At 41.5% G+C, this 22,210-nt stretch overlaps 1 protein-coding gene across 3 annotated transcripts in view; it reads left to right on the top strand.

Annotated features, from left to right (window-relative positions):
* The window catches only part of SNTG1 (syntrophin gamma 1), a 426,064-nt gene that overhangs the window by 266,089 nt on the left and 137,765 nt on the right, over window positions 1–22,210 (top strand). For all 3 annotated transcript variants that reach the window (XM_039912673.1, XM_003428461.4, XM_039912672.1), the window contains 2 exons: window positions 17,651–17,753; window positions 19,126–19,208. In XM_039912673.1, coding sequence (XP_039768607.1) covers window positions 17,651–17,753; window positions 19,126–19,208 — 186 coding nt within the window. The remainder of the gene's footprint in view (window positions 1–17,650; window positions 17,754–19,125; window positions 19,209–22,210) is intronic.

The raw sequence follows: 22,210 nt of genomic DNA, 5'->3' as shown, positions 1-22,210 counted from the left end.
TTTAGGCTGGCAGCCACATATGTTATAATACACTCTCTCTGGCAAGGTGCTGTGGTCCCTAATAAACAGACCACTACAGATTTGGGAATGTGCATTACCTAGTGGAAAGAACCTGGGCCTCGGGGTCAGAAGACCTGGGTTCTAATCTCACTTTGCCATTTACCTGCTGTGTGAGCTTGGGTAAGTCATTTAACTTCTCTGCACCTCAGTTTCCTAATCTGTAAAATAGGGATTCTGTTCTATCTGTGACTGCTCTACCTCCTACTTAGTCCGTGAGCCCTGTGCGAGGTAGAAACCGTGTCTGACTTAACTTGTACCTTTCTCAGCACTTAGTACAGTGCTAGGTACATAGAAAACACTTAACAAATCCCACAATTATTATTACTATTATTGAAAAAGCTAATACACCTTTCCGAGGGAGGTAAGATACTCAGAGTCTTTCTCCCTGTACCTAAACTCAGTAGAGCCATTGCTACTTGGGGCTTCTTGGATCAACATTTCCAAAGGAGCTTTCTTTCTTTCCTTTATCATTATCGTCAATATTACTGTATCAGTAATTGCTCGTCGAATGGCTGCCTTGCTCAGAATGCCATACCAGGCTTTGCGGTAGTAACTGGACTTCAGATTTGGGCCCTACCTTCAAGTGAAGGAACCGAAATAAATAATCAATTATCAGCTCAATGATCTGTGTTCAAATTTCAACAGTTTAAAAAAGGTGAGGTCACCTTCAGATGGGGGCCTGTAATAAATCCTGTCTCTACCCATCCCCATGGTCCTCTGAATGATCCATTTTCCTAAATCTATGGTTGATGTTTTTAAGAGTCCATTCACTTGCTACCCACACTCTGGAGAATCAGGGCTTGGCAAAGCATTGGAAGCACAGAATATGAGACTTTGGGGCCTTCTTGCTGCATTGTCTGGACACCAAATCCTTGGAAAGGTCAGCAAATCCAGTGACATCTGAGATTGAGAAAACGGTTCCTCCTTGAGTTATCAGGACCCAGTGAACTTAGTAGCCTTCTGTGAATTATTTGAGGTTTCTGAAATAGCTGGGATAATTTTTCCCTGGCTTTATAGTGAAGATATGCCTTCTATAATCCATCAATCAATGGCATTTATTGGGGTTTCAACGTGTGCAGAGTGCTGTACTAAGCAAACTGGCTATTAAGAATAATGGTATGGAGATTTTCTGATTCTCAATATTATAAAACTGCCCTTTTACAAGGCAAACCTGTAATTTACCTCCTTTTGAACTCACAGTTCTATGGTTGAAACCTGGATTTCTACCAATCTATCACATTTATCGAGCACTTACTGTGTGCAGAACACTGTACTAAGCACTTGGGAGAGTACAACTGAGTTGGCAGACATATTTCCTGCCCACAATGAGCTCACAGCCTAGAGGGGTAGACAGATGTTAATATAAATTTAAAAACTATGGATATGTGCTTATGTTGTGGTGCTGAGGTAGGAGTGAATAACAGGGTGTAAATCCAAGTTCAAGGGAGTGGGGGAAGAGGAAATGAGTGATTAGTCACAGAACACCTTTTAGTAGAGATGTGCTTTTGGTAAGACTCTGAAGGTGGAGGGAGTAATTGTCAGATAAGAAGAGGGAGGGCATTCCAGGCCAGAGGCAGGATATGGAGGAGAGGTTGGAAGCGAGATAGACGAGATTGAGAAAGAGTGAGTAGCTTGATATTAGACAATCAAAGTGTGCAGCCTTGGTTGTAGTGAGAGCAGCGACATAAGGTAGAAGAGGGTAAAGTGATTGAGTGCTTTAAAGCCAATGGGAAGAGGTTTCTGTTTGATGGGGAGGAAGAGGGCAACCACCAGATATTCTGCAGCAGTGGAGAAACATGGACTAAACATTTTTGCAGAAAAATGATCCAGGCAGCAGAGTGAAGTATGAACTGGAATGTGAAGAGGCAGGAGGCAGGGAGATCAGCAAGGAGGCTGATACAGTAATCAAGGTGGGATAGAATAAGTGCTTGGATTAATGTAGTAGCAGTTTGGATGAAGAGGAAGGGTGGATTTTAGTGATGTTGTGTAGGTTGAACAGACAGGATTTAGTGATGGATTGAATATGTGCGTTGAAAGAGAAAGAGGAGTGATTGAATATGTGGGTTGAAGGAGAGAGAGAAGTCAAGGTATCACCAAGACTAAGGGCTTGCAAGCCAGGAAAGATGGTAGTGCTGTCTACAGTGATGGGAAAATCACTGGGAGATTAGGGTTTCAGTGGCTAGATAAGACATTCTGATTTGGACACGTTAAGTTTGAGGTGTCGGCAGGATATCCAAGTAGAAATATCTTGAAGGCAGGGTAAAATGTGAAACTGCAGGGAGAGAGATAGATCCAGGGCTGGAGATGTAGATTTGGGAATCATCTATTTAGAGGGGGTATTTGAAGTCATGGAAGAAAATGAGTTCTCCAAGGGAGTGTGTGTAAATGGAGAATAGAAGGGGACCCAATATTGAACCTTGAGGGACTCCCATAGCTAGAGGATGGGAAGCATAGGAAGAGCCAGTGAAAGAGACTGAGAATAAGTGGTCAGAATGATAGGAGAACCAGGAGACGACAGTGTCAGTAAAGGTTGGATTATATTTCCAGGAGAAGGGAGTGGTTGACAATGTCAAAGGCATCTGAGAAGTTGAGAAGGATTAGAATGGAGTAGAGGCCATTGAATTAGGCATTAAGCTCATTTGTGACCTTTGAGAGGGTGGTTTCTATGGAGAGAAGGGGACAGAAGCCATATTGGTGGGGATCAATGAGAGAATCAGATGAGAGAAAATTGAGATAGCAGATGTAGATAGTTTGCTCAGGGAGTTTGGAGAGGAATGGTAGGAGGGAGATGGGGTGATAACTGGAGGGAGCCATGGGGTCAAGGGAGGTGTTTTTTTAGGATAAGAAAGACATGGGCATGTTTAAAGCAGTAGGGAAGAAGGCATTGGAGAGCGAACAGTTGAAGTTGGTGGTCAGGGAGGAAAGAAGGGAGGGGACAAGTGTTTTGATAAGGTGCAAAGGGATGGAGATGGATGCACAGGTGGGTGGGTTGGATTTTGAGAGAAGGCAGAAGATCTCATCTTGAGATCCTTCGGGGAAAGATGGGAGAGTTGAAGAAGGGGCAGGAGGAGGGAGAGACTGGAGAAGAGCAAGGGGAGACTTTAGGGAGATCACACTTGATAGTTTAGCTTTTCTCAGTCAAGTAGGTGGCCAAGTCATTAGGGACAAGAGATTGGGAAGGTGGGGGTACAGGAGGTTCGAGGGGAGAGCTAAACATCTGCAACAGCTGCAGAGGGCAGTGGGCATAGGTGTCAGTAAGGATGAAGAAATAATTTTGTTGGGTAGAGTTAAAGCACGCAAGGATGAACTTGAAGTCAATTAGGTTGGCCCGATAGCTAGATTTCTGCCAGCCGCACCCTGCGTCTCGGGCACAAGAGCAAAGGAGCAAAGGAAGCAGAGAGTGGAGGAGATCCAGGGCTGAGGATCAATTCAGAATTCCCAACTAATTGATACAAGCTATGTATTTGGGTCTTTTAAATTTAGCAGTATGGAAGCCCCAAAATGTTTTTCTGCTGTTCTCTAATTCAGAGTATGTGAATATTAGCAAACTATTTCCCAACAGTTAAAAAAATGAAAGAACTCCCAAGCAGAATCCCTGTTCTGAATTTTAATATGGCTGGGTTTGTTCCCTTGCAAAATACTGTTTACAAAGGAAACGCTGACACAACTGAAACAGTAGTGGCGCAAACAATACCACTAATGATACCGGAATATTTATATTGTACTTAATGTGCATAGCCGGGTGGTGGCATTTAAAATTAAGCATAACTCTCTAAATGATTTAGTAATAGTCTGAAATGACATTATATAATGGGAGGGTCTGTAAACAGTTCTAAATGATTTGCCATTCTGTTTCATGTTGTGAAAATAGATGGTGGTAAAAATATGCAAAAACAAATATTTAGCAGCCATATTTTCTAGCTGTAATTCTAATGTAGGTGTCTGTATGTTAAATTCTTGGGTGTTTAAATTTTTTTTTTTAAATAACAGAATTCCTTTGAGATTTTGTGAAACTTAGGTCAGGTGTTTTGATTTCCCTCATTTCTCTGAAGAGGTATGCATCAAAACTACTATACTACTTGAAAAATGTTTGTCGAGAATCCCAAATGACTGATAGCTTCTTCTCCTCTAGGAACCTGGAAAATCATGATTTATACTCTGATGCCCCGTGGAAGTGGAGCAAGTGGGTGGGGGAGAAACAGCACCTTTCCATGTTTATTTTTTCTCCTAAAATTAAAGGTTGTTTTCAGGGATTTTTCCCAAAGGGTGATGGCTCCATAAGGAAAATTCCAAAGGGAAAAACTTTAAAGTTATACAAAGTCCAAGGATATCCATGTGACCGTTTCCTCTCTACATATGCTCCCAATCCCAAATTAGTCTTCGTCCACAAAAGATGGAATTATTTGCAAAGCATTCTAGAAAGCACTTGCAAACATACCAAAGACATTCGAGGCAGTCCCTGTTATTGAAGAAAATGCAGTCTAAGGGAGGTGTTTTTTGCAGTTTGATGCTGCCCAGGTGGTGATCTGTTGGCCTCACTGATTACACCTGAAATAAGTGGATAAACCCCAATTAATCGTTTCTCTGCTTGCCACCTCCTAGTTACAACCGTAATTGTTGGTATGGTCACAATTTTGAATGGAGATGATCATTAAAATTATTTTATTGTAATCTGTACTGCCTCCATCTGGCCTATTCTATCTCTTTTCAGGATGTCTCTTTTAGAGTTGTGCCCTAGTAGGGTCAGGACCACATTAATATAGGTTGTATGGCATCATATAAAAATTGGAGACTTTGATGATAATAGTTAAGCCTGAGATTGATATGTATCACTTCTGAAGGACAATGCTTATGGAATTTGTGTTGCCTGGACCCGTAGGAGTCCTTAAGAAGGAGTCAGAGTTGTATCTTTTCTTTATTTGGCATTTCTGTTTTGTTTTTTTTTTAAATAGGCATATTCCTGGAATGGCCCTAAAAGTGTAGAGTGTTAGTGGTATGACTTGACAGGGATCATGTCTAACAGCTCCGTTGTATTATATTCTCCCAAACACATAATAATAACAATAATGGTACTTGTTAAACGTTTACTTTGTGCCAAACACTGTTCTATGAACCGGGGTAGATACAAGTTAATCAGGTTGGGTTGGACAAAGTCCCTGTCCGACATGAGGCTCACAGTCTAAGTAGGAGGGAGTAGGAGCATCAAAAACCAATGAAGGGGAAATTGTCTCCCAAAGTGAATGGGTGTCCTCATTTAAATGCCCACAGCCCTGCTTTTCTTCAGCTCCCAAGAACATCTGGAGGACAGATGGAGGGACAGATCTAGTCACAGCCTATTCTGTGTGGCATAGTGGATAGAGCATGGGCCTGGGAGTCAGAAAGGTCATGGATTCTAATTCCAGCTCCGCCACTTTGCTATGTGACCTTGGGTAAGTCACTTCATTTCTCTGTGCCTCATCTGTAAAATGGGGTTTGAGACTGTGAGCCCCACCTGATTTGCCTGGAACATACAGTGCCTGGAACATAGCAATAACTTAACAAGTACCACAGTTATAATTATGAAAATGAAGAGGATGGAGTCACTTTAGAAAAAATTACAGGGAATTGAAACCAGCTCCTTTTGGGGAGCATGCCAGTGCTACGAGGAAGAGAGGGAGGACCAGAGGGAGAGAGAGAGGGGAACTACTCTTCGGTGGCTTCCCTAATAATAATAATAATAATGTTGGTATTTGTTAAGCGCTTACTATGTGCCGAGCACTGTTCTAAGCGCTGGGGTAGCCACAGAGAAATCAGGTTGTCCCATTTGGGGCTCACAATCTTAATCCCCATTTTACAGATGAGGTAACTCAGGCACCGAGAAGTTAAGTGACTTGCCCAAAGTCACACAGCTGACAAGTGGCCGAGGTGGGATTCGAAACCATGACCTCTGACTCCAAACCCCGTGCTCTTTCCACTGAGCCACGCTGCTTCTCTATCCGAAGCTGGCCCCAGAAGGATGGTTAGCTATCAGTCAGCCTCCTGTGAGTTCTTAAAAATGGTGTGTTGATTCAGCTGGGGACTTTCAATGACCCGGGGCACTCGGTTTTCAGAATTACCTGGGCAGGAACTAGAAAAAAAATCAATGTGCCGGAAGGTCACTACTTCGTAGTCTGTATCCTCTGCAAAAGGCTTTGAACAATTGGCCAGTCCCCTGCAACAATCGGAAACGGACTGATGATTTTAGAGGAGAAACATGCGAAAAAATGGAAAATTGCAGCAAGCACAGTAGGCAGCAAATGAAACACCATCGCAAGGGGCAACCTTTGGATGTTCACAGTGTAGAAAGGATTATTAGTTCTGCTTTCATCTCTTCCTGACCACAGCCACTTACTGCTGGTGGATAAAATCTCACCTCAATATAGCTATCATCAAACACCAGGGGACTACATGGGTAAATAGTCTTAATGGAATGAATTGAATGTTTTTTGTTTGTTTGTTTGTTTTAAGTAATAGCCTTTCTATTGTCCATGGAATTATCGTAAACTGTAGAATTATTTAGACTGTGAGCCCCGAATGAGAAGGGGATTGGGTCCAATCTGATTGTTTCCACTCCAGCACTTAGTACAGTACTTGGCACATAGTAAGTGCTTAATAAGTGTTATAAGAACAATTTATAATAATACAGATCCTTAATTATAGAAACAAAATGCATTATTCAAGCTGTTCATATAAGGCAGTGTGCCAGTAACAGAAATAGGTTTTTCCATGAAACCTGGAATCATTCTAGTTATTGTCATTTGTTTGTGGAGGTTGAGCATAGCAAACCTTTCAATCATGAATGCAATGTAGTAAAAGTCAGTCAGCCAGTTAAGCATATTTATTGAGAACTTACTGCTTGCAGAGCACTATGCTAAGTATTTGGGGGTGTATAATATAACAGACACATTCCCTGCCCACAATGAGCCTACAGTCTATAGGGATTGGTAAAAAGATTTATCATATTTACCCGAATGTGAAAGAGAACAATTGCTTGTTCTTGGAAGGTTCTGCTACATACTTTCCCATCTCTGTCACTGATGGATAAGCAGAAACCTTCATCCCCCAGCCCTGAGGTCTAAATTTTCAGTCAAATACCTGAGATCCTGACCTTGGTGATTATCCCTCATTCTCTAAAGCCTCTGAAGACTGTAACCTCTGTGTGGTTTCTGCAACAGTATAGCTAGCTTAAATCCAAGGAAAGCATCGTGCTTCACCATCATCAATTTAAAATGACCTCTGGGTGTGGCTTTCTTTTTCAATGTGGGCTATGCTCAGCTGCCATTGGCTTGGCCTTCATGAGCACCAAGCACCTTTCCTCCCAATCAGAGGGAAAAAAGGGACCTATACTGAAGGGAAGCTTATTCCAGAGCAGTAAAAACACACTGCCACTCTAAGATGCAGATGTTCAGCCTGATCATTTTATTATTACAAGATGTACCACAAGGCTCTGTTCTGGGTCTCCTTCTAATTCTCCATCTGGACTCACTGCCTTGGAGAACTCATTTACTCCCACAGATTCAACTACCATCTTTAGACAGATGATTCCTAAATCTACCTCTCTAGCCTTGATCCCTCTTCATTGCAGTCTCACATTTCTTCCTGCCTTCAGACTTCTCTACTTGGATGTCCCACCCAAACCTCAAACTTAACATATCCAAAATAGAACTCCTCATCTTCCCACCCAAACTCTGTCCTCCCTTGTCTTTCCCATCCCTGTAGACAGTGCCACTATCTTCCCTAGCTCATAAGCCCATAATTATGGCATTATCCTTGACTCCTCTCTCATTCAGCCCACATATTCAGTCTATCACCAAATCCTCTAGGTTCTACCTGGGAAGCAGCGTGGCTCAGTGCAAAGAGCCCAGGCTTGGGAGTCAGAGGTCATGGTTTCGAATCCCGGCTCTGCCACTTGTCAGCTGTGTGACTGTGGGCAAGTCACTTAACTTCTCTGGGCCTCAGTTACCTCATCTGTAAAATGGGGGTTGAGACTTTGAGCCTCATGTGGGACAATCTGATTACCCTGTATCTACCTCAACGCTTAGAACAGTGGTCTGCACATAGTAAGCGCTTAACAAATACCAACATTATTATTATTTTTCAAAACTTTACTAAAATCCACCCTTTTCTCTCCATCCAAACTGCTACCACATTGGTCCAGGCGCTTATCCTATCTCACCTTGATTACTGCATCAGCCTCGTGGCTCAGTGGAAAAGAGCCTGGGCTTCGGAGTCAGAGGTCATGAGTTCGACTCCCGGCTCTGCCACTTGTCAGCTGTGTGACTGTGGGCAAGTCACTTCACTTCTCTGTGCCTCAGTTACCTCATCTGTAAAATGGGGATTAACTGTGAGCCTCACGTGGGACAACCTGATTACCCTGTATCTACCCCAGAGCTTAGAACAGTGCTCTGCACATAGTAAGCGCTTAACAAATACCAACATTATTATTTTTATTGCCTCCCTGCTTTCTCTCTCCCCAGATCTAAAAATATGTGCAGTCCATGTTTCCTTACTCTTCAAGAGCCTCCAGTGGCTGCCCATCCACCTCCACATCACACAAACTCCTTACCACTGACTTTAAAGTACATAATCACCTTGCCCCCTCCTATCGTCCCGTGATGATTTTCTTACTACATTCCAGCTTACACACTCTGCTCCTCTAATGACAGCCTAATGCCGTCGTCTCTGGATTTTGTCTATCTCACTGGCAACCCCTGGACCATATCCTTCCTCTGGCCTGGAACTCCCTCCCCTTTCTTCAGCAAGAGACGACCACCTTATAAGTCTTATTCAAATTATGGGGTCTTCCCTGACTAAGCCCTCGTGTTCCCTACCCTCTGTCCAGTCTGCATCACCTATGCACCTGGATCCGGACCCTTTAAGTATGTGATATTCACCCCACCGTCAGCCCCACAGCACTATGTCCATATCTGTAATTTATTTCATTGTCTGTCTTCCCCTCTAGATTGTAAACTCCTTGCAGACAGGGACCGTATCTGCGGACTCTGTTGTACTCTACTCTCCAAAGTACTTAGTACAGTGCTTTGCCCACAGAAAGCACTCAAACATCAATGGTTGATTCACTCATCCATTGATGGCACAGGTTAAGAATGTGCCAGTTTCTCAAACTTGTGCTTAGATTATGGTTCATCATCTCAGTTTTCTCTCAGTGCAAATTCTGAGGTCATTCTTCTTAGTTTAAAATGCCAAAGAATTTCTCTGGTGAGGTCCAAACATACTTTCTACCTAACTTCAGAAACCTGGCATTTTGCTGGAGTTTTGTTAGTGGAAGTGGGAGTTTTGTAGAATGTGATAAATCTCTGATCATAGGGAAAATTAGAAGTGGGGGAGAATGAAATTGTATGGTCCTTATCATCAGTTCTTAGAGGGGTAAATAAATTTAAATAGGAATATGGGAATGCATCATTTTGGAACACTGGCCTCATTCTTATAGGTAGCCTACACAAGGTTTAGGCATTGGTATACAGACACCTTTATGAAAGAACTCTTCTTAAATATTTCAAAGATGAACCATTATACACCATTTTAAAGGTGAAATCAGTTCATGTATTTTCCTTTTACGTGGAACTTGTTTAGATTCTATTTTAACCTCCTAAATGACAGTGTTCAAATTGTGCCACTCTCCAGGGATAATACAATAAAATTACTGGGATTACTTGGAATGTCAGAGAGAATTGACACTGGTTTAAAACACTGCTAAAACATAGAGGAGCTTGATTTAACAATGACAGTTTGCAAAATAAGTTTTATTTGTTGGCATTATCTGGAATGACATAACAAAAAACACAGCTTACCCCATTGTCAAAAAAAACCCATCTATAATTGTCCAATTTGGTAATGCTACAGAGTTGTTGGAGAAAAGGTTCAAGCGCTTAGTACAGTGCTCTGCACATAGTAAGTGCTCAATAAATACTATTGAATGAGAAAAAACCCAAACTTAGTAACAGGAAGATTTCATTATTTTGTATGTCACTTCATACCTTGTAAATTCACTTTTGCTTGTATTTCTAAAATGTGCTTCTTTTGAAACAAAGTTTAAAAATAACTTGCAGCAGTGACTCCTGCAGACTGTAGTTCTAGCGGATGATCATGTTGATGGCACAAAAATGATCAGAAAAATCACACACAGAGAGCAAACAAAGACAGGGGTTATAATTTCATTTTCAACCTGACCTAAGCCAGTTCTTTGGATTTTGAAGAACGATCAGTGTATTTACTGAGCGCTTACTGTATGCAGAACACTATACTAAGCACTTGGGAAAGTATGGTATAACAGAGTTGATATATATTTTCCCTGCTCACAAGGAACTTACAGTCAAGAGGGAGAGACTGACATTAAAATAAATTACAAATATGGACATTAAGTGCTGTGGGGCTGAATGAATAAAGGGTACAACTCCAAGTGTAAGGGAGACAGAGATGGGACAGAGAGTAAGGGAAATGAGGGCTTAGTTGGGGTAGGCCTCTTGGACAAGAAGTGGTTTTAGTAAGGTTTGAAGGTCGAGAGAGTGATGGTCTGTCAGATATGCAGGGAGAGGGAGTTTCAGATTGAAAGCAGGACTTGGATGAGCATGGCTCAATGGAAAGAGCCCAGGCTTGGGAGTCATAGGTCATGGGTTCGAATCCCGGCTGCCACATCAGCTGTGTGACTGTGGGCAAGTCACTTAACTTCCCTGTGCCTCAGTTACCTCGTCTGGAAAATGGGGATTAAGACTGTGAGCCTCACATGGGACAACCTGATTACCCTGTATCTACCCCAGCACTTAGAACAATGCTCTGCACCTAGCAAGCGCTTAACAAATACCAACATTATTATTGTTATTAAGAGGGGTCGGTGGTGAAATAGATGAGATTGAGGAATGGTGAGTAAGATGGCGTTAGAAAAATGATCTGGGTAAGAGAGTAAAGTATGGTCTGGAAAGGGGAGAGACAGAAGACAGGGAGGCTGATGCAGTAGTCAAGGCAAGATAGGGTAAGTGCTTGGATCAATCTGGTAGTAGATTGGACGAAGAGGAAAGAGAAGATTTTAGCGACATTGTGTATTGTACTCTCCCAAGCACTTAGTACTGTGGTTTGCACACAGTAAACTCTCCGTAAATATGATTGAATGAATGAAAGTAGAACTGACAGGATTGATGACAGATTGAATATGTGGGTCGAATGAAAGAGATGAGTCGAGAGTAGTGCCAAGGTTACGGGCTTGTGGGACAAGGAGCATGGTAGCGTTGTCTATTGTGATGGGAAAATCATGGGGAGGACTGGGTTTGCGTGAGAAGATAAAGAGGTCTATTTGGATCACAGAGACAGAGGCGAACCCAGAAGAGACCTAGAAATTGGACTAGTGAGGCTCACCACTGGTCTGGTCAGAGATGAAGATGATGTCCCAAAGACACATGTACATCCTCTCCAAAGAGGAGGAGACACCCAGGAGCTCAGCTGGTTGGGCTCGGAAAAAAACTGGGATGTGTGTGTTGGGATCAGTCAGAATCTCATCTTCCCCTGAAGGGACCAATAAGGCTAGAAGCTGATGAGCTATGGGTCTGGGGAAGTAAGTTAATACCAAGGTGTCAAAGCTCACAATACTAAATCATTGACATCTTTCACAGCTTCCTCAAGGTCTAACTTTTTCATAGTAAGAAGGTGGCATACCACTCACCTTGATATTTCCAGTACAAAGAGTTTTCACAATTTTGTTGTAGATTTTTTCCACTAATAATGGCCATGGTGAGGTGCCATAGTTATCCACTCCCCATAGTCTGCATTTTTTAAATAAGGCCTATTCTGACCCGAGATGTTAGGGGAACTGTGATGCCCCTACCCCACGGAAGCATCTGAGGGATAATCAACCTTTTGCTTGGCCTCCCTTGATCTCGCCTCTTGTTTGGAGCAGTTCACACTGCTCCCGGCTTAGTCCTCCAAGGACTCCTCTTTAACGTGCTGAGAGGGTGCTGCAAAGGGAATGGAGTGGAGGAGGCTGCAGTGAGGAAGAAATCACTCGGACAGTGTACCTTTCCACTCATTCTATTATTGATACAAGGTCCCATCACTAGTTGGCTCCTACAGAGGCAGAAGCAGCATGGCTTAGTGGAAAGAGCACGGACTTGGGAGTCAGAGGTCATGAGTTCTAATCCCGGCTCCGCCATTAATCAGCTGTGTGATTTTGGGCAAGTCACTTAAATTCTCTGTGCCTCCGTTACCTCATCTGTAAAATGGAGATTAAGACTGTGAGCCCCGTGTGGGACAACCTGATTACCTTGTATCTACCCCAGTACTTAGAACAGTGCTTGGCACATAGTAAGTGCTTAATAAATACCGTCATTATTATTATTATTACAGAGCATCTTGGTAATTAATCAATCAATCGTACTTATTGAGCATTTTAGTATGTGCAGAGCACTATACTGAGAGTACAGTGCAACAGAATTAACAGTCATGTACCCTGCCCATAATGAGTTTACAATCAAGAGAGGAAGACAATCATGACTATTAGATAAGTAATTTCTAATACATAATTTAAAAATACGTACATAAGTGCTGTGGGGTTGGGAGTGGGTTGAATATCAAGTGTCTAAAGGTCACAGATTGAAGTGCATAGGTACCATTATTTGAGAAGGAGGATTTCAACATGGCAATATGACAGCCCGTTCTTCCCCGAACACCAAGGGCAGAATCACATCAGAGTTAAGTACTGATAAGAAATCAAATGCATCTATTTTTTAATCATGTTTCTGGAATGTTTTTGCCTTTATCTTCCTGTTGAGATCCAGGCTTGACAAACTTTCATGATCTTGATATAAGCTAAAATTCATTATCAAGTGGCTGTAAGTTTAGCATAATGGAAATGACACAGTCCAGAAATGATTGCAGATCCTTGTGAATAGGGCTGGATAATAAAGTCTTGGAAAATAAAATGAAAGGGATTTTCATTTCATTTTGTAAGACAGTATTTACAACTACTTTCAGAGTTTGCAAAATGCCAGTGTCTTTGAGTCAGGAGGAAATATAATTGGCTGGTCCTTTCTGAAAATTCTCTCTCCTGCGTGGTCATTTGCCTCTTTTTCCAGAACTATAATGTACCATGTAATTATCATTTAAAATTTCATAAGAGTAGATTATAGTAATTACTGGTCAAATATTTATAGCTTTCATAGAAAAATGAGCTTTCCTTTGGTTTCATTCTGGAATCTTGGGTCAAGTAAAACTTCTTTTCAATGTTCCAGATGGGAGAAAAACCCTGATAAGAAGAAAAATACATTTTTCACTCTTCTGGTAACTATCATAGGTATTGTGATGCAAAGAATAAAGTAGATGAGGAGAAATAATTATGGTTATCCACCTACTTTTAAAGTGCATTGTGACTTTTGCAATCTTGCCTCCAGACTTAACTTGCAGTAAATCCCTCAGGTAGGCTAAATGGAGCCAGTTTCTTTTGAATTTGAATGTTTTGCCTCTGCTTTAAGTAGGGTGAAACAAACCACAGAACAGTATTGTGGGTTGGAGGGAGACTTTCTTAGCTTGTGTTGTACATGTGTCAAGTTCTGAAAAAGCTGCTCACACTATAGGTGGTTAAGAAACTTGATCTTGGCTTGAAGCACTGACTGGGGTAAATGCTTAAAGGTAGATTTTGCTTTTCAGAAATGCAATAGTAAAGATTTGCTGCCTTTATCACAAAAGGGGAAAGTCAATGAAATAGTATCCATGCAGCTGTTAAAACATTTGCTTATAACCTAAAATAAGTATTAGGATCAGTACATTTGTTTAGTTAGGATATCATTCCAAACTCATCCTCAATATAATTTAGGACTGTTTTACCCAGAATAGAAAATCTCATCAGCCCAATTCTACCCTTCAGGTTTGAGTATTCTTGTACTAAAACTGTCCCCTCACCTCCTGTCCATAACATCACCACCCAGTGACTGCACTTTCTGTTCATAAGGAATCAGCCCTTAACTCCTAAAAACCATTGCCCTATGCCTCTTTATGCCAGCTCGTGTTTTACATTATGCATACAGGAACGCTGTTCATCAGATAATTCATGGGAATATTCTTGAGTTTAGTGTATTCAATGACTTGTCATAATTCCATTAAACAAGGAGATATGTGACATGCTTGTTGGCGCAGGTAAGAGTCAGGTTGTCTTCATTTCAAACTAGTGGTAGACATTCATATGTGCAAAAACTACAGCATTACTTTAAATAATGAGGTTACTGCCTTAAACTCACAGTAGTTGAGTTTGTCAGTGAGGGAGTCATGTTAAAAAGCAGATTGAACTAAAAGAAGCAGAGACACACTACTTGTTTCTCCACCAATAACAGAGGAAGTATGATGTTCCAAAATTTGTTGTGTGAGTGGAGTGAGGCACAAAGACCAAGAATTCACCGTGATGTTAGCACACCAATTAAATCCTGAACATTATTCCTCATTCAAACAAATACACTTTTGTTGAATTTATTTTCCCTAATAGCATTGTCTTAAACAGAAAGTCGGAAGTTTCCATCTGGCTGATTGGAGGAATGAAAATCGAAATGAACCGTGCTGTGTTTCTCCCTCTATGCTGTATCATCTGAAGTCTGGTGTTGAGACTCAAGAGTGATGCCACTTGTGAATAATATCGACTTTGGCATCACTGGAGCTAAGTGGAGAGGTTTCCCAGCCTCGTCTCCTAAGTGCTTTGTTGCACTGGAAACTACTGATTTTTAGATGCTTTTAAAGTGTTTGTCACTTTGATGACCTAAGTTAATGGTGCCATTAGAGTGGAGAAGAGCATAGTACAAATGACTATATCCCATCCCCTGCAACAAAAATATCGGCAAGATGCTCCTGGCCTGCTGTGAAATCTCTTCAAAAATTGCATCAGACCTTTTCAGGGCCTTTAGCTTGAAATGGTTTTCTATGTTATATGTTTCACACTGTAATTGCAAACCTTCCAAAGAGGTTTGAACTTTCTCACTACTGGCTCATTAGGAATTCAACCTTTTGTTTTATTTCTTTGTGGCACCTTGAACAACATCCCAGTGGTGCGGGTGCATGATCAGTACTGAGAGTGGAAGAGGTAGCGATGCTACGGAAATAGATTAGGTCACACTGAAATTGTATCTTCACCCTAATGCCAAGGAAGTGATTTATAAAAAGCGGTCATTTGCTTCTTTCATTTGGGGTTAGAAGTGATGATAGCAAGTGCAGAAGGTAAAAACCAAAGGCAGAATACCTGCAGGCCACATAAACCTGCTTGCCTGACATTCTGCCAACAAAAGTGGCAACGAGATGCTGGGAGGAATTAGACCCAGTTCCTGTCCCTCAGTGGTGACATCCTGATAAGTTGGAGCTAAGGCCATGTCTATCCATTAGGGTCTCAGATCTAAGTAGGATTTCATCAGTGATAGTGGAAAGTATGGGAAGAAAGTCACTGAAGGGTTTTTGACATATTTCAAGCAACATAGCCTAGTGGAAAGAGCGATAACCTGGGTTCTAACTCTGGCTTTAGCACTTGTCTGCTGTGTGACCTAAGGCAAATCACTTAACTTCTCAGTGCTCAGTTATCTCAGCTCTTAAAACAGGGAATTAAAGCCTCCTCCCTCCTTCATAGACTGTGAGTCCCATGTGGGATAGGGACTGTGTCCAACAAGATAATCAGCGGTTAGCTCAAAGCCTGGCACATAGTAAGCACTTAACAAGTACAGTCCTATAACTAATAATAATTTATTGGATTCTCTCAGCAGTGATGAGAGTAGAATCAAACACACAAAGCAGTGGTGTTCTAGCCAACAGAATGGGAAATAGCGCAAGTGCTCCATGGAAATAGAAGTCCTTAGTATGTTGTTGCCTTGGGTTCCTTCAACCTAGCAAGATGTGAAGCCTAATGGAAAGAGCACGGACCTGGGAGTCAAGAGGACCTGCGTTCTAATCCTGTCTCTGCCACTAGTCTGCTCTGTGAGCTTGGGCAAGTGCCTTAACATCTCTGTGCCTGTTAACCTTACCTGTAAATGGGGATTAAGATTGTGAGCCCTATGTGGGACCGGAACTGTGCCCAACCTGATCATCTTGTATCTAAGCTATTGCTTAGAACAGGACTTGGCACATGGCAAGTGCTTAAATAGTGATATCAATTAATTGTACTTATTTAGCACTTTTGTGCTGAGGACTGTATTAAGTGCTTGGGAGAGTATAATTTATAACAATTCCCTTCCCACAACAAGGTAAAACAATGGGCAAGGGTAATAACAGATAGTACTGGAGTTTGAATATATTCTGTAGTTTTGCTTTCGATTTCTTTTGTATTTTCTCGATTCCTTTCAGTCTGTGGATAGAGGGAGTGCAAGGTGAATGGACGAGGTTGTTTAAGGTGTTCCCTACTGACTTAGGAGAGCTAATGTTCCTCTCTTCCCCTTAGGGAGAAACATATGCATCCAAAGTATGTGGTTAACTAACCCCTTAGTATTAAATTAACCATTTAACTATTTTTAGGGGGAACATCAGTTATGAAGTGTGAATAGCAATAATTCTGGGTCTCCTTACATGTGGGATGGTGGTGGTTTGTTTAGGGTAGTCTAACAGCTGGAATCTGGTGCTGTCATCAACTTAACTTGGATTCAATTCTAGGTCATAGAGCACATTTGCAGCTTCCTAATTACAAAGCCCCTCTAAGGCCATGAACTGAGGCACATCGGTTCTCTGAACACTGCTTTGCACCCAGCAGGACTTCAGTAACTGTTAAGAAAAATGATGTGAATGTGGTGGCTGGGGAAATGAGCTGGGTTGAAAAGAAATTATAGCAAGGAAGATTCACTCTGGTGCTTGCCCTGCAGATTCTACTTCCTCCCCCTCAAGTTCCTCTGTCTTTGCTGCTCTACTGGTATATGGGAGGAAATTGTAGGTAGGAGAAAGGAAAACATAGCATCAATCAATTGAGGTAGAGCCTCTTCAGGGATGAAATTACAGGACCCAGACCAGCTTGCTGAGATCTATCATCTCCTGAATGTCCAACCGTACTTTTCCATCCCTGTTCGCTTATTCAACTGGTCCTGTCTGGCCCCACCTTGACATGTACAAGATAGAAGGCTTCCTCTATTGCTGGGAGTCGCACTTCTCCTGATATAAGGACCCCTCCCCCTCCCCCAATGTTCCCTCAACTATACCAACCTAAACCCAAACCACTTTTTCACAGCCTAGTACATGGCGATGTCCATCATGGGGTCCAGATCTAGGCCTGTGCTGAATCTGTAATTCAAGGTCACAGAAACTTTGTTAACTCTAAGGTGATGATAGCATGAGAAGCAGCGGGGCTCAGTGGAAAGAGCACGGGCTTGGGAGTCAGAGGTCATGAGTTCGAATCCCAGCTCTGCCACTTGACAGCTGTGTGACTGTGGGCAAGTCACTTAACTTCTCTGGGCCTCAGTTACCTCATCTGTAAAATGGGGATTAACTGTGAGCCTCACGTGGGACAACCTGATTACCCTGTATCTACCCCAGCGCTTAGAACAGTGCTCAGCACATAGTAAGCGCTTAACAAATACCAACATTATTATTATTACCAACATTCCCATTCATTCCTCAGGTCCAGGTTCTTCGGAATGCGGGAGAGGAAGTGACCCTGACTGTGTCATTTTTGAAAAGAGCACCTGCTTTCCTCAAACTTCCGCTGAATGAAGATTGTGCATGTAAGCATTCACAAAACGTGGAAAGAAAACTACACATATCATTCAATATGTGAATCATTTCTCATCTCACTTCTAATCCTTGCTTCCCTGAGAGTGATTGGCGGCTTCTTTACTAAGCGATTTGACCTGAAGGTGAACTTTTCCAAGTCCCAGGTGCTACAATTAGCTTTGACAGAAGGGTGGTGGGAGCTTCTTAAACACTTTACCCCGAGGGCATTCTGAGCATTGAAAGCAACTGAGCATAGAGGGGATCTTGAAAAGTTCACATCAGAGCCCCTTCCTCCTCCACTTTAAAGAAGGTATGTGTCTACTTAAATTTCAGTCAGGGTGTTGAGTGAAAGGTCTCTTCTTTACCTGGAGATTAATATATGCTGCTCTGATTAGGGTTTTGTTTAGTGAACGAGATTAAAGTAGACTTGTTCCAGAGGGATTACAAAAAAGAAAAGGTCCAGTTACCTCCTTGTAATCACAGTCCTTTGGAAATGAATATTTCGGCCCAGTGATTTTTTTTTTTTTGCCTTGTTTCAATCTTCCTCTCAGAAGCTAAACAGAATATTCAGTTTACAGTTTGGAAAGGAAAAGTGAGTCGGTAAAACCAATTCACTGGGCACACCTGAATGGAGATAGTAATCTTAATCAAGGTGGGTTTGATGTTAGAAGTCTGGGTTTCTAGGGCAGAGCAAACCTCACAAATCAGGCTCGAATGTGACCGTAACACCTGTATGAACAACCTAATTGTAGTGGAGAATAGAACCTGCCACTGAATCCCCTTAGGAGCGTCTGTCTTCATTACATTGACCAACATGTACTCTGTACTCTGACCAGCATGAAATCGAATAGAAAATTGCATGGTGTTTCCCATTCTAATCCCAACAACTGCTGCTGGTTGTCAAAAAAATATTTTCCCAAAGAGAAGAGATGAAAGAGATTGATACAGTTCTAGCTGCCAGGTTAATACAGTGGTGTGGGACATCAAAGATGTGTAGAAATCCCACCATCAGTTTGGGTTCTACAGAAAAACTGACCCCGCTAATGGCCTGGAAATGAAGCCTGGTGGTAGAGTTGATTTTGAATGGTAAAAATAGCATGAAGAATAAGGGGTTGAGTTTTCAGTCTTTTTAAAGGGCAGACTCTCCCAGAAATCAAAGTGAAATTTTTGCTTTCCTCTCTCAATATGGTGACTGCTTTAGAAGATTAACCTGCATAAAGCCCACTTTGATTCAAGCGAAGTACCTGGCGGCCTTTAATCTTACACTTTTTTTTTTTTAACTTCTTTCATCAAATCGAACAGTGAAGTGATGCCAAAAGAAAACATCTTTCATTCTGTGATACCATTCATATGGATTATAACATTTTGTATTTTTTTCTTTAGGTGTTCCCAGTGATCAAAGCAGTGGCACATCTTCTCCCCTTTGTGACAGTGGCTTGCATCTCAACTACCACCCAAATAATACGGTATGATGCCATTATGCACTAAGAAAGCCCAAGAATACTTCACCGTTTGGAAGGGGAATAATCCAGGGAGAACAACCTAGGAAGCTGCCACTTGTACTGGTGCCTAAAACCTTCCACTGGTTCTGGGGTATTTGAGTGGGCTTTAGGTTGCTCTACACTAGTAGGATTCTCATCCAATAGCCAAAGACACATTAAAGTGATGCATTCAAAGCATTGCTCACAAGAAGTGATGAATAATTAAGTGTCTAAATATCACACATCTGGAGAATAGCTTAACATTTCATAACTGAAAAGCAGTCAGCGAGATAGTCTTTGGTACTGTCTGTGACTGTTTCCAATGAGATATTACTTTTATTGAAATTAGATATTTGGAATTCTAATTCTAAACTTGTAAAAACGTTATTAAAAAAAATCTAAGGAAACTTAAAATTATGAGTTATGGGCCATCTGGTATTTTCCCACTACTTTGTGCAATGTCTCCATAAAAGAGATCTTCATGCAGCTTGAAATTTAAGTAGAATTAGTTTTACAATCCCCAGTCTAAATCATAATCAATCGATGGAGAAAATATACCAAAATTCAAAGCCCATTACTTTCGTTTTTCCACACTTCTATAGTCTGCAGTATAAATGCAAGTAAGAATTCATTGACCAAATAACTGACTTCAACCTTGCTTGTCTGAATATAAAAGGAGAGATTCTTCTGTAACATCCCTTCGAGGACTGAGGAGAAAGTACTGATAATACTGGAACCTGTGTTCTAAGTTACATTTGTCAGTCGTTTTTGAACATATGACTGTGGATCAGATCAACAGACATCTCCCTTGTGGCAGTCAATTTCATTTAAATCAGAGGTGTTGATTTACTTATTTTTATTCATGTTTTGTGTCAAGCTAGGGCACAGGCTCTGGTTAGTTCAGATAAATTCACAATCCTCAAGTGGAAGTTTCGACGAATTAATTTCCTTCTTGACCCTAGTTACATTTGGAAAGTGCTACATTATGAATGCCTTTTTGACAATAACCTAGCATGTTGTATTTTAAATGACATAAATTTCATGTACACATACTATTCAAAACTGAGACTCTATGGTTGAGCTGTCATCCCAAGGTAAACTTTTACAGATAAATGCTCTGCTATTTAATCACAGCAACTCTTTGGAGGAGTGAACTGTGACTGTCACATGAGAACAGAGTTCCCTGAGGAATCAGAACTTCATTTCACTTATGAAAAAGAGACATCATCAGTCACTTCATAATAACACTGAGCAATTGATATGGTGCTATGTCATATAGCACCTCCCCCGATTAGACTGTAAGCCCGTCAAACGGCAGGGACTGTCTCTATCTTTTGCCGACTTGTTCATCCCAAGCGCTTAGTACAGTGCTATGCACATAGTAAGCGCTCCATAAATACTATTGAATGAATGAATGAATAGCACCTCCCCCGATTAGACTGTAAGCCCGTCAAACGGCAGGGACTGTCTCTATCTGTTGCCGACTTGTTCATCCCAAGCGCTTAGTACAGTGCTCTGCACATAGTAAGCGCTCAATAAATACTATTGAATGAATGAATGAATATAGAGTTAGATTGAGGCTGTAAGTTGATCTGAAGAATAAATATTAGATTTCCCTAGTAAAGTGGCATCCATTTGCCTGTGTGTAAGATAGGTTTTTATGCAATGACCTCAACTTTTCCAAATGTTACCAAACTAAAAATCTAAATCTTATGAAAGCACTCTCCCATCTCTCTCAAAGGGACTATCTCAACCCCTAGGAATTGGCTCATGGAGGAGTCAGAGATAAAGTCTGATCAGTGAAACTGCTCCCTTGATGTTCTCTTTTATCCTCTTCTTACCTTGCCTGGTATCCTCTCATAAAATGATCATGTCTTGCTCTGGCTCTGCCTTCTTTCCCCTCTTTCCCTCTTCATCCTTGTTCAGATAATAATAATATTGATAATAAGAATAATTATTATAACAATGAATAATAATATTCATTCATTCAGTCGCATTTATTGAGTGCTTACTGTGTGCAGAGCACTGTGCTAAGTGCTTGGGAAATACAATTCAGCAACAAATAGAGACAATCCCTGCCCACAACGGGCTCACAGTCTAGAAACCCCAAATTCCAATCCTAGCGACTCTGCTTCCCTAGAGCATAACACAGTTCCTAACCCATTCACTGTGGCACCAAGATGATAATAGTATGTTCATAGTGCTTACAATGTACCAAACACTGTACTAAAGGCTGGGCTATATACAAGATAATCAGAGGTCAGGCACTCTCCCTGTCCCCAGACTGGGACTCAGAGTCAGAGATAATGAATCTGTAAACAGAATCTCCTTTCTGACAGTTTCCCTGAGTGAAGAGCTGATGTTTTTAAGCAGCAGTGAACTTGTGACAATACTTTGTTTGCTCTAGGTTCAAATTAAAGATTTGATTTAAATGACATAAATTCTCCTAGGGGGTTGAGATCCTTTAAGATTTTAAACTGGAGAATGTATAAAATGGAATGGAGGTACAATTTAGAACAAATTGAGCAATGCTTGCTTGTTTGTAATTTGGTCTAAAACTACTAGGCCTTTTTACTGTGTTAAATACAATGAAGCTCTAGAGGGCACTGAGTTTACCTTGTACATTTCCATTTGGATCATTTCTGTTTGCTGTCTTGAATGCACTCTAGGCTGAAGTGACCTTTAAATGGAAGAAATCATTCTGGGGGGTGTAAATCGTGTGTAGAGTCAGACATGTAAAAGCTTCATGGTTGAGTGGAAAGAGCACAGGCCTGGGAGTCAGAGGACCTGGGTTCTAATCCTGGCTCTGCCATTTGTCTGCTGTGTGACCTTGTGAAAGTGACTTCACTTCTCTGTACCTCAGTTGCCTCATCTGTAAAATGGGGATTAAGACTATGAGCCCCATGTGGGACAGGGACTGTGTCCAACCTGATTACCTTGTATCTACCCCAGCTCTTAGTACACTGCCTGGTACAGAGTAAGTGCTT

The sequence above is a fragment of the Ornithorhynchus anatinus genome, chromosome 7, assembly GCF_004115215.2.
Source record: "Ornithorhynchus anatinus isolate Pmale09 chromosome 7, mOrnAna1.pri.v4, whole genome shotgun sequence".
Classification (NCBI taxonomy): domain Eukaryota; kingdom Metazoa; phylum Chordata; class Mammalia; order Monotremata; family Ornithorhynchidae; genus Ornithorhynchus; species Ornithorhynchus anatinus.
This window is presented reverse-complemented; position numbering and strand designations above follow the sequence as displayed.